The sequence below is a fragment of the Cuculus canorus genome, chromosome 17, assembly GCF_017976375.1.
Source record: "Cuculus canorus isolate bCucCan1 chromosome 17, bCucCan1.pri, whole genome shotgun sequence".
Classification (NCBI taxonomy): domain Eukaryota; kingdom Metazoa; phylum Chordata; class Aves; order Cuculiformes; family Cuculidae; genus Cuculus; species Cuculus canorus.
This window is the reverse complement of record NC_071417.1, coordinates 2597996-2612565: the sequence shown is the minus strand read 5'-3', so window position 1 is coordinate 2612565 and position 14570 is coordinate 2597996. Positions and strand designations below refer to the sequence as shown.

The following is a 14570-nucleotide window of genomic DNA, read 5'->3' as shown; positions in this document are numbered from 1 at the left end:
TAAGAAACAGCTCCATCCAGGCCCTCAAACCCACTCGTGCGTGTGTGTGGTTCCCAAAACCAACCATTCTGCCACCTTCCAGCCTCCCACTTCAGAAAAATGGGGTGGCTCCCACTGCCTTTCTCTGTGCAGTTAGACCTTCTGCTTTCCTTCAGAAGTCCTTGACACAGTGTGAGCATCCAGTTAACGAGGCTTAGGAAATGCTGACATTTTAGTTCCTTTCCCAGGCTGGCTGGAGGACACTTGCTTATGATATTCAATTATGATAAATGGAAGACATACGGAGTTTAATCCACTTCAGCTCTGTGGAGCACGTGTGCCTTCATGCTGAAATGCATGTGCGTGAACGTTTTACAACCCTGGTTAGTGCTGTCTGCCTCTTCCACTTTGTGGGAAACCTGACCCAAGAAGGAGCTATGATGGTGCTGTGTTAGAGAGAAGACTCATTCCCATGTGGAATGACATGGGGCAGTGCTATTTAAGGCGATATTCAGGCGGTCCCCTGCATACACCCCTAAGGACTCTGGTTGTTCCGCAGAGGCAGCAGAAGGCCACCACACTGGTGCACCCCCTGACCTCCCTGCATGCCCCCAGTCATAACCAGGCACCTGCACCTCCCTCTTCAGGCAGCACTGATGCAGACTTTGTATGTTTTGATGCATAAAGGACCACTGAGAAGGTTCTAAAACAAATCAAACCTACTTATGGGGGTATGTGCCTGCTCTGACAGGACTCTGGTGGCTTCTGAAATGCGAGGGAGGCATGGTGGGAGGTTTTCAAAGGGAGTTTTGCTGGTTCTGGTGGCTGCAGTCTGATGGATGGGCTGCTGTATGATAGCACCCTTCATCTTCTGTAGCGATGTGGTTACTTACCTGTGCTCTCCGGCTGCTGCTTGTAAACACTCAGATTTTTTTATTTTTACTCTAATACAGCAACACTGTGAGCTCTTCCATTTGTAAAATCTATCTAAAAAGAAAAAAGAATTAAAGAAATACATTTACAAATGCACCCACAGGCAGACACATATCATTTAAGACAACAAATAACTAGGAAAGATGGGACAGTAGTAATTCACTTGCTTTTCCTCTGATGTTTTTAAATGCTTCAAGTTTTCCTCTTATGGTTTATGATGTTATCATGCTCCTGTCTAAACTACTACCTTAAAATACGTTCTACAGGGTTATTTTCTCCATAAACCCCTGACAACAATAATTTCTCCTGTAAAACCTTCAGTTCCTACTTGCACTGTAATTTGGGATCTGCCAAGCCATCCACATCTATTTGATGGCTGGCAAATTGCAGGCTTGCAGGTACCTGCTCTCCCCGCCGAGGACTGGTAGGTCACATTATGCTGCTTTGATGACTAATTCCCTGCGCTGGCAGAGGTGGGCTCGGCTCACCAGAGAGGACATTAAGAGGCACATTTAATGGATTGTTTCCTTTTAATATCAAGGGTGCTGTCCCGGGCCAGCTCCTGCTGTGTCTGACCGTGATGGTGGTGACCTTGAACGTGGGCTCGCTAAAGGCAATGTGTTCGTACACGTGCTGGCTGTCCCATCTGATCCCGTCTGTCCCTTGCTGTGCTTTTTGCAGCTTTTTTGTGAGCTGTAGCATGCCGGAACTGCAGCAGCAGGTTTTGTCCAACCAGGCTGGTCCTCTCCTTGCTCCCTCTCCCAGATGCTGCTGTGTTAATGTGCAGGCAGAGATTTGGACGGAGAGCATCGCAGCTGGGACTGCCTTTCCTACTGAAACAGAAATACACCCGTTAACGTGGCAGTGCTTTTCCAGGAGCCATCACCCTCTGCTCAGGCTCCAGACGAGTGCCCCCGAACCTCTGGCTGCTTAGGCTTTCTCTGAGGAGCAGCTACTCCCCATCCCAGGCAGGCGAGAGGATGGCCTCCAGAGGAAGAGGATGGTACCCCGTGTGCAGTGCCAGTCACAGCCGCGGAGGTGCTACCTTTACCAGCTGCTGTGTTTTGTTGAGCTGACAGTTTAATTTCTGGTTACAGTCCTCCCTCTCTGCTCCAGCATCTCCCCTCAGTCTCCTCACACGTCTTGTAATTTGTGCTGAACCAAACCAGAGGCTTCTTGGAGAAATATTTATCATCTGTTGTAACCTGGGGGGGCTTTTCTTCCTTTACCACTGGAAAGCATTCCCATATTAACCCCATCCTGGTTAGGTTTGAGACAGAGGCTTTGCTCTCAGGTTATAGTCCGTGCTAACTCATTTATAGCAAGGAAAGAAAAATTTGGGGCATTGCCAAACCATGAGCACATCCTTTCAGTGCCTGACAGTCTGCTTCTCTACGATATTATTTTTCTTCTAGGTTGTCTCAGATCATGCAAGAAAAGGGCAAGGTTATTATTTTAGGGTGGTGGGGTTTTTTTAATCTCAGTTTAATTTTTATTTTGAACTTTCATCTTACTTTATGGAAGATTTTTGGATCGTCTGAGATACTATCTGCTCCTATCTTTATAGTACACTGCTGAAGGGCCATCGGGGAGTGGATCTGGCTTAAGAAGGAATTAAATGGCTCACTGGGTTTCAAGGTAGAAAAAGCCTGACATCCTGTCGCTCACATTTAGTATTTATTTTGTCTCAAAGTTTCCTAAGTCCAGTCCGAGGCAAACAGCAATTTGTCTGCTGGGAGGGGTTCAGAAGCTTTGCTGGTATCTGCATCTGTAACCGGCACGTTCACCTGGGGGCAACACCACCTTGCTGAAAGCCTGGAGAAGAGGAGGCTGAGGGGAGACCTTATCGCTGCCTAACTACCTGAAAGGAGGTTGTAGAGAGGTTAGTGTTGGTCTCTTCTCCCAAGTGACAGGGGACGCGACAAGGGGGAATGGCCTCAAGCTGCCCCAGGGAAGGATCGGGTTGGACATCAGGTTGGACATTTTTCACAGAAATGGTCATCAGGCACTGGCAGAGGCTGCGCAGGGAGGGGTGGAGTCACCATCCCTGGAGGGGTTCAAAAGATGGGTAGATGAGGTACTTAAGAATATGGTTTAGTGGCAGATAGGTGTGGTTGAACTCGATGATCTCAGAGGTCTTTTCCAATCTGGTGATTCTATGAAGACATGGATCCACAGAGAGTGAATGCCTTTTCCAGCAATTAATAATTATGGTTTTGCCAACCTTTATAGAAAAAGGTGTGGGTAAACTGGTTTAGAAAATATCCTATCAGCTGTGCATGCAGGGCTGCTGATGGGCTGCTCTCTGCCGAGCAAGCAGAGGGTGACGAGTTAATTAATGAGGATCCCACTTCCCTGGAACGATGCTAATGCTGCTGGTGCAGAGGTAGAGAACTCAGACAACCACAGAGCAGCCCTTGGCCTTTGGAAAGGCAGGTGGGGGAGGAATGAGGAACGATGGCTGTGAAATGACAAAAGAGGATGGGAATGAGATTTGATGGGGAGAAGGGAGCACAAACAAATTTAGTGTTAAACATAATTAAAACTATTAGAAGAAGAAATAATTTGGCATTAGCCTTAGAAGAAAAGATACTTGTGTGTAAGTACCTGAGACAGGTTAATAAGGGCCTGCTCGTTCCTTTCCCTAAATAGCTCAGCAGCTACTACCTTACTGCCAGGGCTCGGGTGAGCCATCTCTGTGCCCCATTTGGCCTCATTAAGTGATAATTGGTGAGGGCCTACTTCAGTGGTAATAATCTGATTGCCAGAGTATCAAGAGCAATGTCAAAAGGAAGATCTTTTTTCTTCTAGGTGACTTAATACGGTGAAAATCAAATGGTAACTCGTTCTTCTCCAGGGTGATTCAGCAGAAGCCTTTGTAACCAGACCAGCAGATGGCTGTGACTGCACTGTGATCCGGCGTGTGGGCTTTGCTGGGCTGTTTGAACACACACTTCTGCCTCCCCGCGGCCCCTTCCCCATTGCATGGCCAATCCAACAGGATTCCCATCTCCATGCATAAGAAAGTGCAAAATCACTGGGCACGATGTTTCCAGAGAGCTGCTGGGAAGCTAAAGCGGACCGAACTGAGCCTTAGAATCATCGAATCATAGAATCACCAGGTTGGAACAGAACTCTTGGCTCATCGAGTCCAACCATTCCTGTCTGCTACTAAACCACGTCCCTGAGCACCTCATCTACCCATCTTTTAAATCCCTCCAGGGGCAAGGAGGAGCTAGACCTTTCCTCTAGCGTGTGGTGTGTGCCCTCTGCTCTTCGTTTTGTGGGTTGAGCAGCTGTAAACCCTGGCGAGGGGCATGCAGGGCTTTGTCCAGTGGGGCGGTGCTGGGTGTTGACAGGGTCATACATCTGCTGCCCTGAGGTCAGCCTGAAACTCTCTGTCAGGCACACGGCCACACATCTTAAGTAATAATAAGTAATAAACCAGTGGTTGTGCGGCAGAGACCCCCTCTTATCCGTCAGGCTTCCCGCTTGACCACATCAAAAGCCTGTGCTTTATTCCAGTCCCGTTGTACAATGTCTCTGCTGAAGCTTTGTGTGAGATAGAGCAAAACCCTCCTGCGGAGCAGAGAGCCCTGATGTTTGCAGAGCGGGGAGGCCGGTGGGGGTGAGCGTGTTGGGGCGGCTCCGGGATCCACGGGGCACTGGAGGGAAACTGGGAATTCCAGAACCCTACTCTTTTCCAAAACTATGTGGTTTTTTGGTAGGTCAGGTTATGGCAGGACAGAGGACCTCTGAGCTAAGATGCAAAGCAGCGCATGAAAGGGGAGGAAGCATCTCCTGCGAAGGATTGTAGAGCGGTTTGAACATGGTTTGGGGATCTATATGTTAGAGCTGCTGCTTTGTCTCAGATTAACTTGAATTGTGCTTGAAGAACAGGGCTTTCTGCCTCATTTTGTCCTTGAAACACTGGTTGAAGGAGATAATGTGTGCCTGTTGCAGGCTTTGGGCCAAACTCTGCACTCAGCAACTCCTCTTTCCTCTTCTTCATGGCCTCAAGGTGCACCAGGGAGGTTCAGAGTGGATATCAGAAAATTGTTTTTCACGGAAAGGGTGGAACAGGCTGCCCGGGGAGGTGGTTGAGTCATCATCCCTGGAGGTATTTAAAAGATGGGTAGATGAGGTGCTCAGCGAGGTGATTTAGTGGCAGACAAGTATGGTTGGACTTGATCCAAGAGGTCTTTTCCAACCTGATGATTCTATGATTCTTTTGGGGCAAACTCTGTCCATTGCCCAGCAGGGTCTGTTCTCGTATTCCTGCTTTACATTTTTTCCCTCTCTTTCCCTGCCTTTATTTGTTTTCACAAATGAATATACCACTAAGAGCTAAATCACACAGCAGTAAGGTTTATGGGTATTTTGGAGGAGATATTTGCTACAAAGTCAATGAGGGAAAGTAAATTAGCAGGACGTCTTGTGGATGAAAGTATTTTTTTCCCCCTTGCTGCCCAATTAGCTCTTGAATTTCTTTAAACTAAAGCTGACACCGAATATCAGTGACATCCAGTTTGTTTCTTCTCCCTCCTTGTCTTTATTATATATTAAAAAATGCACATAATGTTATATAATATATTATAAATAAAAATATAAAATGCATATTTATTATTTTACATAAATATATATAAAATATCAGGTTTAAGAATGAGCTGAAGCTATTGCCTTACTCTAATCACAGTTTATATCCCAAGAAATATGCTGTATTTTCATCCTAGAAGTGTAGATCAGTACAGAAGTGGTGGTAACAGAAAAAAAGTGATACAGTAAGGGGTTTTTTTTTGTTGTGCTTTTTTTTCCCCAGCATGGCAATAGCATTTGCATTTAATTTTTCTGCTTTCATTTGTACTTGTCATTGTTTAACAAGCATATTAGCAATGAAAAATGTGAGTAAAAAGGAAACACAATGTGACCATGTTGCAATTAGCCCATTATATGTATAATGATATAGCTTGAGGAGTTCCCAAACCAGTGCTGGTTTCAAAAACTAATTATAGTAACTGCACCATCAGTATCTGCTGCCTTCACACCCAGAAGCTGAGGGTAATTGTTCAGTCCTGGCATTGATTTGAAAGGAAGCGCTGCATCGATGGGGGAAAGGACGAGCAGGAATGTGCGCTCCCCAGTCACACCGAGGCACTGAGGCTTTATCCCACCACAGATCTTTTTCGAGAGTATTGTCATGACAACTGAGTCAAGGAATTCCATTTCCTGCCCTTGTTACACTTGTTGTTAGGTGAGAATTGAATCATGGCATTCAATTTGCTGTTTAATTTTTGACCGTGCTGTGGATGTGCTCCATTTCATGCCCTACACGTGATACAATTGCTGGAAACGTGAATTCTTGGCATCTTATTGTATCTTTCATTTTTTTTTTCCAAAAAACTTGAAGGAAGCCCGTTTTGTTTTGCCTTTTCTTTTTTTGGTTGGTTTTCTTTTTTATTTTATTTTTACTTTCTCACTGGATTTAGTGGCGTTACTCTGGTGAACTACTGGATAATTCGAGTACTTTATTTTGAGAACTGTGAAAGAGCTTTTAATACCCTACCTTTCCGCACTGTGCCTGAGTCATGTGGGGCTTCGCACGGCAACTTGAGCCAACTCTGTCTGTCTGTCTATCCCAGGCTGAGGGTACAGCTGGAGACTGGGAGCACTGGGAAGGGTCAGGGTACAGCATGCTCTGAGAGACTTACCCCGACAGTCTGTCTGCGTGCCGTACAGCTGCCCGCAGCCTCAGCACGCCGCTGACTTATGGTTTGTCCACTTGCAGGTGGAGCTGAAACCCAGTGAAGGGTCTTTACAAACTGCTCAGGCATTGACTTACGTATTGGGAGCTTGTATTAATTAGGCTCAACAACTCCAGCATGCTTTATTTTTATGTTTATTATATGTAAGTGGCAGAGAGAATGTTTGAGAGATGAGGTCATTTCTGTAGCATCGGTAGCCCCACAATGTTCCCGGCTGATGTGTCAGTTCAGCACCGTCCCACCCCCTCCCACATCATGACACCCACAGATTTTTTTTAGCTACGGAAGGGCAAACAGGTGAGTTATCACCTCTAGCATTCGCCGAGCCGGGGGACCCATCTCGGCATAGCTCTTGGTCAAAGTGTGGAATGTAGGCTGTGACAAAAGTGTATGCGGGCAGCAACATGGGTGCTGCGGGAGAAGGTCACGCCACGCAAGGTTGCAGACCCAGGAAGGTGCATAACTTCAGCATCACTTTGGTCCCAGTCCGCTGGTGCAGCCACACGTGTTGATGTCTGTCCGGGAGCCAGGAATCATCACAGACCATGCCTGCTGTTTAAGAAGGGTAAAAGGGTGCCAGCAAGGTAACCCCGAATCCCCCCGTGAGCCCGCTTAGCCTGGGTAAAATGTGCAGGCGTTGCTGGGGTGGGAGCGTGGCTACAGCCCAAAGCCAAGCAGACCTCCTGGTGCTCTCGGGTGGTGCTTCACTCATAGGTCGTGGTACTGTAACCAGGCTGACTAATCCCATTGCTGAAAAGCACAATGTCCAAGCTGACACGGAAGGTGGGAAGGAACAAGCCAAAACCTTCGCTTTGTGCCAGTTCGCCTGTGAGTCAGCACTAATGCTCTGTAGCAGCATCCTTGCCCACAGGCAGCCTCTGTACTTGTCTCCTTTATAAAAGTGTTTGCTGATTTATTTATTTAAATCGTGTCTGAGGCTTCATTCTGAATAGCTGACACAGAGGCAGCGGCTTTTGCTTCCCGGTGAGGTTGCTGACAAGTGCTGGGGCTATTCTTGGCTCACAGGCATCCAAGTGACCATGGCAAATGCCAGAGCATCTGGAGAACCAGTGGCACTACCAGCTCTGCAGGACACTTAGGCTGCTGCCTGGCCTCTGCTATAGAATAACAAAGGATCGTTTACAGAAATTATGTTTGTTTGGGGGGAAAAAAGGGGGGAGGGAGCAGTAGTTTGTGTCAATCCACCCAAACCTGGAATTCAGAAACCAAGAGTAGGACATGCATTTGCAGCTCATTTTTCCTCAGTAGTTCTGGAGATGCTGCGTTAGAACTCTGCTCCATCCCCGGCTTTGCCGTCGGGATGAGGCTTTTGTTCATTTCCTTAAGCACCTCTGCTCAGTGTAGCGTGGGCTACGGTGTTGGTTAGAAAACCAAAAGGTGATCACGCAGTGGAATTTTTATCCCTTTGGTTTGAATACCTTCATTTTGAGTGCAACTGCAACTCTAATTTACCTTTGCTTGCTGTGTACAATGACCCCATCAACTGGCAAAATCCCAGCTGATGAGATCTTTTTCCTCTGTATTGACTTTTAATGTAGCAGATAAAATCCGTGGCTGCTGTCTTCCTTCTGCAGGTGCCCGTGGCTGGGGCAGGCGAAGGCTGGCTGGGGGCTGGCAGGGCTGGTGTGAAGCAGGAGGCAGCCGGGTGCTCTGCAGAGTCTTGTCTTGGTGTCCAACGCCCCATTCGCTTCTCATTTCTAAATGCGAGTAACAGCAGTGAAGGCCAACATGATACAGCGGTGGGAGCATCAATCCTACCACGCAGTGAACCCCTTGGCAGCTCCAAAACAAAGCCATCAGTCACTGTGAATAAATAGCACGGAAGGAAAAACAAGAAGGAAATAAGGGAAAAGAGAGTTAATGGCCAGGGAAGCACCGCCTGTCTTCACTCAGCCCATACAGGCAGAGCCCAGGAGCCTGGGGAAGCCGAGTGCAGCACAGGGCGGAGCGGGACTGGGTGTCAATGTTATTTCTTCCTCAGGCTACCTTGGGTTTCTTTGCCATCGTCAGGGTAGCTGCAGCAACTGACTCACATCCTATTATCTTTGGTAACAGCAGGACCTGCATATTAAAGCGGCATATTTATTTTTATTGGATTTGTACATTTAATTAGCTGCCCTTGTATGGGGGCCACATCCTTGACCTGTTTGCAGCACCTCAATAAACAAGCTCCGTGCAGCCGTTCCCCAGGGAACCTGCCTTTTGCAGGCATGCAGTGTTGGCAGCTTCACCGTGGCAGGGCTGTTTTGAGCTAAGAAAGATTTCTGGGCAATAACTCCGTTGTCTGCCAGCTGGTGGGAGCACCCAGCGGAACACGAGCTGTGGAGCAAGCGCAGACTCTGCGCTTGGAGTCTAAGAGGCAGCAGCTAATTCGGAAGAGCTGGCACACAAAACGCTTACCTCCTCCTGCCGGCACGCTGCTGAGATCTCCGAACTCATGAGCTGCTTGAGCAGAACTGGAGGAGCCCCATAATCCTGAGCCAGGCAGGCTGTTCTGATCATCGGCATGGTGGGCCAGTGGGATGGTATGACCGGTGACACTGGGGTGGCCACTGGGCACTGCTGGGTAGCATGGTGCGTCATTTGGGGACCGCTGGAGAGGGCTGCAGTGTCCCCTGCGGTTTGTGGCACCTATCAGACACAGCTGGGATACTCTACGTTGTGATGAACTTCCACCTGGTCTCATTGGTGGCTTTAAATGTCAAATGTGTATATTCTTATAGGCTCTTCTCCTTCTTTGTGCTGTGTTTTGTGGATGAACAATGAGTTACATTCCAGTGTGTGCCAAACGTCGATGTCCTGTACATCAGGAATAATAAGTTTCAGTTCTCATGCCCAGTTTAAAGGTATTCTTCTACTTAATTAAAATGAATTATTTTTTCCTAAAGATGAGCTGTCTGCTAGAGGAAGGAGGAGGAGGAGGGAAGAGAGGCTTGTGTGGTACCAGCGTTTGGGTTTCTGATAAAGGCTTTTTACTGTCCTGTGGCAGCTAAGGCTTATTTATGAAAAACAATAAAGTTTTGAATCAAACTCTTAAATCTTGAAATCGTGTGTAACAAGTCTAATGAAAGCGCTTTCAGCTCCCTGCAGATAAGGGCAATGCTTGTTCATGACAAAGCAGCCTTTTCTGCTCCCTGGAGCTGGAGAAGTTTGAATTTAAAGGTCAGACAGATGATGGAAATGACATGGGCTGGTGACGGTGCGGGGCGGGTGCTGTAAGACACGCAGCAAAGGAACTATGCAGCAATTTCTCTTCCTTTCTGGTGGTGGAGTGGTCAGAAATGAGGTTAGCAGCTGGAAGAGCTTCCTGGTCTGTTACCGTTTGATCCAACAGCCTCAATACCTGCACCCAAGGTCTAAGTGTGGGAGGAAAACAGGGAGGGAAAAAGTCTACACATTCCACTGCAAAGCTCCACTGGCAGCAGGAGTATTTGTAAGAGCTGCATGGGTGAGAGAGAAAAGAAGTATTTCAACAAACAGTCATTTGATGATCATTATGGGATGGCAGTGTGACAGGTCTGGAAAGCCTGGCACCAAGAGCAAATAATTTCCAAGATCCTGACAGTCAGGCACAGTGATGTCCCATCCAAACACTGTTGGTGTCCCATGGCACCTTGACAGCCAGCGCTCTAATAACCTCCTTAATTGCTGCCTCGGCAGCAGCCAGCTCTGGCTCATGGGATGGGTGCTTCAGAGGGGATGCAATCATCACAAGCCTTCTCCAGCGAGGCGCATGGGTGCTTTGGACGGTGAGACCTGCTGGATTTGCTCCTTCCACTTCAAGAGTTTGCTGTAGGCAACCAATGCGCCTGCAATCCCAGCGGGGCAAACCACGGGGGAGATTGGCTCCGGCACGACGTGGAAGATATGGAGCTCTCTGCACTGCTCTGTGCTCACACACTGATGTGTTATGGCTTATGCTTTTGGCAGGAGGCAGTGTCTGAGCTGTTCATCGGCTGTATTGAAGCGCTGAGGGATGTGTTTGGGCTGAGCACTATTGCTCCAGCCTGCAGAGGGCTCAGGAGCTTTGTGTGTCTACTGACTCTCAGCACTTCATCGCCTAAGGCCTTGGAAAGGCAAGGGAAACTGAGGCAGAAAATGGTTTTCATAGCCTGGGAAAAATGACTGGATTAATTAGAGGGTACAGCATAAGCCCCAGACACTTAACAGAGTGCAAGAGACACGGAAGCAGCAGCCCGTGAATGTGAGTTTGTTGTCTGAAGTGACTGAGAGATGCTGTCCTGGGAACACTTTTGATCCAGCAGCCTTAACCCAAACAGCCCCACAGGCATCCTGACATCCTTCGTTTGGGAGAAGATTTGTCAGAACTAATGCATATACCCAGATGAACGGTGACTCCAAAGAAGCAGATGACAGAAGCACAGCGCATTAGCTCTTGCGCTCGCTGGCATGTATTTCAGGGTGTGCCTCTTCCATCCCTCTGTAGCTGGTGTAAATAACCTCCAGCATCTTTCCAGGCTGTAACTCACCTTTGGCAACATCCTGCTGGGAACACCGGAATGCCTGCATCTCCTCTTTCCACGAAATGTATCCATGCTCCCAGTCTGATATAATGGTCTGGTTTTCGTCTCTTAAAACTTACCTTTCTTCTTCCTTTTTAAAATAAAAATTAGCTTACTGTTCATCTTTTATTTCCTTTCCATGCTTTGAGCAGTGAGTAATTAGAGCTGCATCTCACTGGAGAAATTACAACAATATACTATTTCTACAGTTAAATCGGCATAAGTATAATATCTTTGAAAAATGATAAGCTGCTCTAAGGGAAATTAATTATCCCCTTGGGGCAGTCATTATTCTGAAATAAAAGCTCTCAGTTTTCTTTGCCCCCTTTCGTTTTGAGCATTTCTTTCATTTTGAGTAGTGTCCGCATATTCCAGCCCTTTTCTCTGTGGCAGGAACATAAATAACAATATATTTAAAGCAATGTAAAGTCTGTCTTTGAACTTCTTGCAGATATCCAGAGAGCATTAAGCAATTTTAAAGTTAAGTCAAAGTGCATTTGGCAAATCTGTTTTGGTGGCTATATATCATTACTGTTCATTAAGCGAGTTCTGCGCGTCAGCTCTCATTTGCCTTGGCTATTTTTTCGTGAGCTGCTGCTTCTTTGAGGAACATGACTCCGTTTATCTTAATAAGCATTTATTACCTGGGCTATCATCATAGTCTCTACCCAGGCTCGAGCCATTTTATTTAAGATGAGATTTCTTTCTTCAGAAGGGGATGGCACTGCTGTATTCCAGTATCTAATATCTTGCACGGAAGCCTTGGAAGTCAGACTCTGGAGTGGATAGCAAGAGGCTTTGAACAAAACAATGCACAACATCTATGGCTTAGATCCCCGTCGAACTCCTTGAGCTGTGTGAAGACAGAGAGGAACAATTGGTGAAATCGCAGGGCTGGTTTTCCTAGAAGGAAAAATAGTGTGAGTGCCGTACGCTGTAGACAGTGGTCTCCTGCACGACTGGGCTGTGGCTTCAGAGCCTTGCATCCAGCCTGCGCTCCTACAAGCCCAATGTCCTGCAGGATGCAGGCTGACTCGCGGGAACTGCTTCAGGCTTTTGCTATCTCAGTAGCCAGCGGGAAGCCAGCCTCAAAGCGAGCAAACTCCATGGCAACTGCCCTAAATGGTCCCAGTGTTTAACGGTGTTGAAAAGCTGCAGTGTCATGTTGGTACTTGCTTGGCCAAGTCAAGAGGCATTTCTGCTTCTGCAGCAGCAGCTCCTGGGCACCAAAATTACCGCAATTCTCTATCCCTGGCCAGGACAGTATTAGAATCACAGAATCATAGAATAATGGTTTGAGTTGGAAGGGACCTCAAAGCCCATCCAGTTCCACCCCCTGCCATGGGCAGGGACACCTCCCACTGGCTCAGGCTGCCCAAAGCCCATCCAACCTGGCCTGGAACCCCTCCAGGGATGGGGCAGCCACAGCTTCCCTGGGCAACCTGGGCCAGGGCCTCACCACTCTCATGGGGAAGAAATTCCTCCTTATGTCCAGTATTACTGCATTTTAAAGTAGGACATGGTCTTCTGTTCCATCTGCCGTCTACCAGCCAGCTGGTTTTTTATTTGTTGGTCATCACTTGCCATTACCATCAGGTGGTCTGCTGGCTTCGTATTGTGGGAACAAACAGCGAATGCCTGAGCTCAGCAGTCAGCTGTGCCACTGTGTGGCCAGGAGAGCATCACAGCCCTCCATGAGCCTTTCCCTGGTAGGTAACAACTCTCTAGGTGACCCTGTGAATTATAGGCATCACTTACACCTCTTTTGCTTTAATGCACTGATATTGAGCTACCATTATTTTTAGGAAGACCTTCATTTTACAGATCACAGACTTGGTGTGGGATGTTAATATTTCTGTACTTTCTACAGTGTATTTGGGGAAAATCAAAATGGGCTTTGTCACCATGCTGGTAAGTAGAAATGTGGAGACTCGGAGAAGCCCTCTCTCACCAACACCCAAAGCCTATTATCAAGTCTCGTGTGTTTGCAAGAGTATTTGCAGTCAAGGTGAAGTGCAAGGGTTCTTGCTGAATCCCTGACAGATACAAATACTTAGTTATCCTTGGCTTTTCTGCTGAACCTAATCAAATATATTGTTTATTAAAATCCTATTGTTTCTGCAGTGAGGAACAAGGACGAGTTTCTCTGTAGTGATTTAAGACTTTCGACAGTTCAGTGCAAAGATTTATTATGGCCAGCCGAAGGAGCAAACATGCTATGTCCAAGTCATTACTTTTAATTTGCCTCTTCTTTTAAAAAATGTATACACAAGGCTACCACCCGAGCCTTACTTTACAGTGCAGCATGATCTCTTCTCAGCCAGGGGAACAAAACAGTGTAAACCTTCCCTTCAAACAGAGGAAGGACGTTATGATTTAGCCTTCTGTTTAAAGGCAAACTGACATGCTCCTGCAAAACAAATGTTTCTAGACAAGAAACTGGTCTGAAAAAAATTAAATTAAGGATTTCATAGAATCATGGAATAGTTTGGGTTGGAAGGCACCTTAAAAATCATCCAGTTCTAACCCCCAGCCATGGGCAGGGACACCTCCCACTGGATCAGGCTGCCCAAGGCCCATCCAACCTGGCCTGGAACCCCTCCAGGGATGGGGCAGCCACAGCTTCCCTGGGCAGCCTGGGCCAGGGCCTCACCACCCTCATCACGGTGAAGAAATTCTTCCTTATATCAAGCCTAAATCCACTCCTCTCCAGTTTATACCCATTGCCCCTCATCCTATCCCCACAAGCCTTTATGAACAGCCCCTCTCCAGCTTTCTTGTAGCCCCTTCAGGTACTGGAAGGTCGTTATAAGGTCTCCTCGGAGCCTTCTTTTCTCCAGGCTGAACAAATCCAACTCTCTCAGCCTGTCCTCATGTGGAAGGTGCTTCAGCACTCTGATCATCTTTGTAGCCTCCTCTGGACCCATTCCAACAGCTCCATCTCCTTCTTATGTTGAGGATTCCAGGACTGGACACAATATTCCAGATGAGAATTCATCACAAGAGAGGAACAGAGGGCACAATCCCCTCCCTCATGCTTTGTGAATCAATTTTATTAAAGTTTCAGGGACTGTATCATAATAAACAAATCACAAAGATAAATGAGTGAGCACAGCTAATAAATGCAAAGATTCAGACCTCTGAGCTTTTAAACTGCTTATCTAATAATACGTAATCTTTATTCACAATGTTAAAACTCTCACATTACAACAGTTGTAAGTCAATTAGGAAAATGGTTTTAATAGTTTAAAAAAGGTAAAAGCAATGTGTTTTTTTTCCAGACTGTACATGCTCAGGCAAAGAGAGCTCTGGCTTAGCAACTGCTAAGGACCAATATCTAAATTCAAAGATG

General features: G+C 47.0%; 1 protein-coding gene across 1 annotated transcript; it reads right to left on the bottom strand.

Annotated features, from left to right (window-relative positions):
* Positions 1 to 6948: 6948 nt before the first annotated feature.
* LOC128853914 (uncharacterized) lies at positions 6949 to 9952 on the bottom strand. Its single transcript, XM_054082608.1, has 2 exons — positions 9096 to 9952; positions 6949 to 8498 (listed from the first exon to the last, which is right to left on the bottom strand). Exons 1-2 carry the CDS (start codon positions 9379 to 9381, stop codon positions 8116 to 8118), a joined length of 669 nt encoding a protein of 222 aa, XP_053938583.1. The 5' UTR covers positions 9382 to 9952; the 3' UTR covers positions 6949 to 8115.
* Positions 9953 to 14570: the final 4618 nt, after the last annotated feature.

What these genes read in the sequence shown, in the direction of transcription:
- LOC128853914 (XM_054082608.1), bottom strand. Translation starts at nt 9,381, where the DNA reads ATGAGACCAGGTGGAAGTTCATCACAACGTAGAGTATCCCAGCTGTGT. An exon ending in CAGCGTGCCGGCAGGAGGAG is followed by an intron (nt 8,499 to 9,095) that starts GTAAGCGTTTTG and finishes ATTTATTCACAG; the next exon opens with TGACTGATGGCTTTGTTTTG.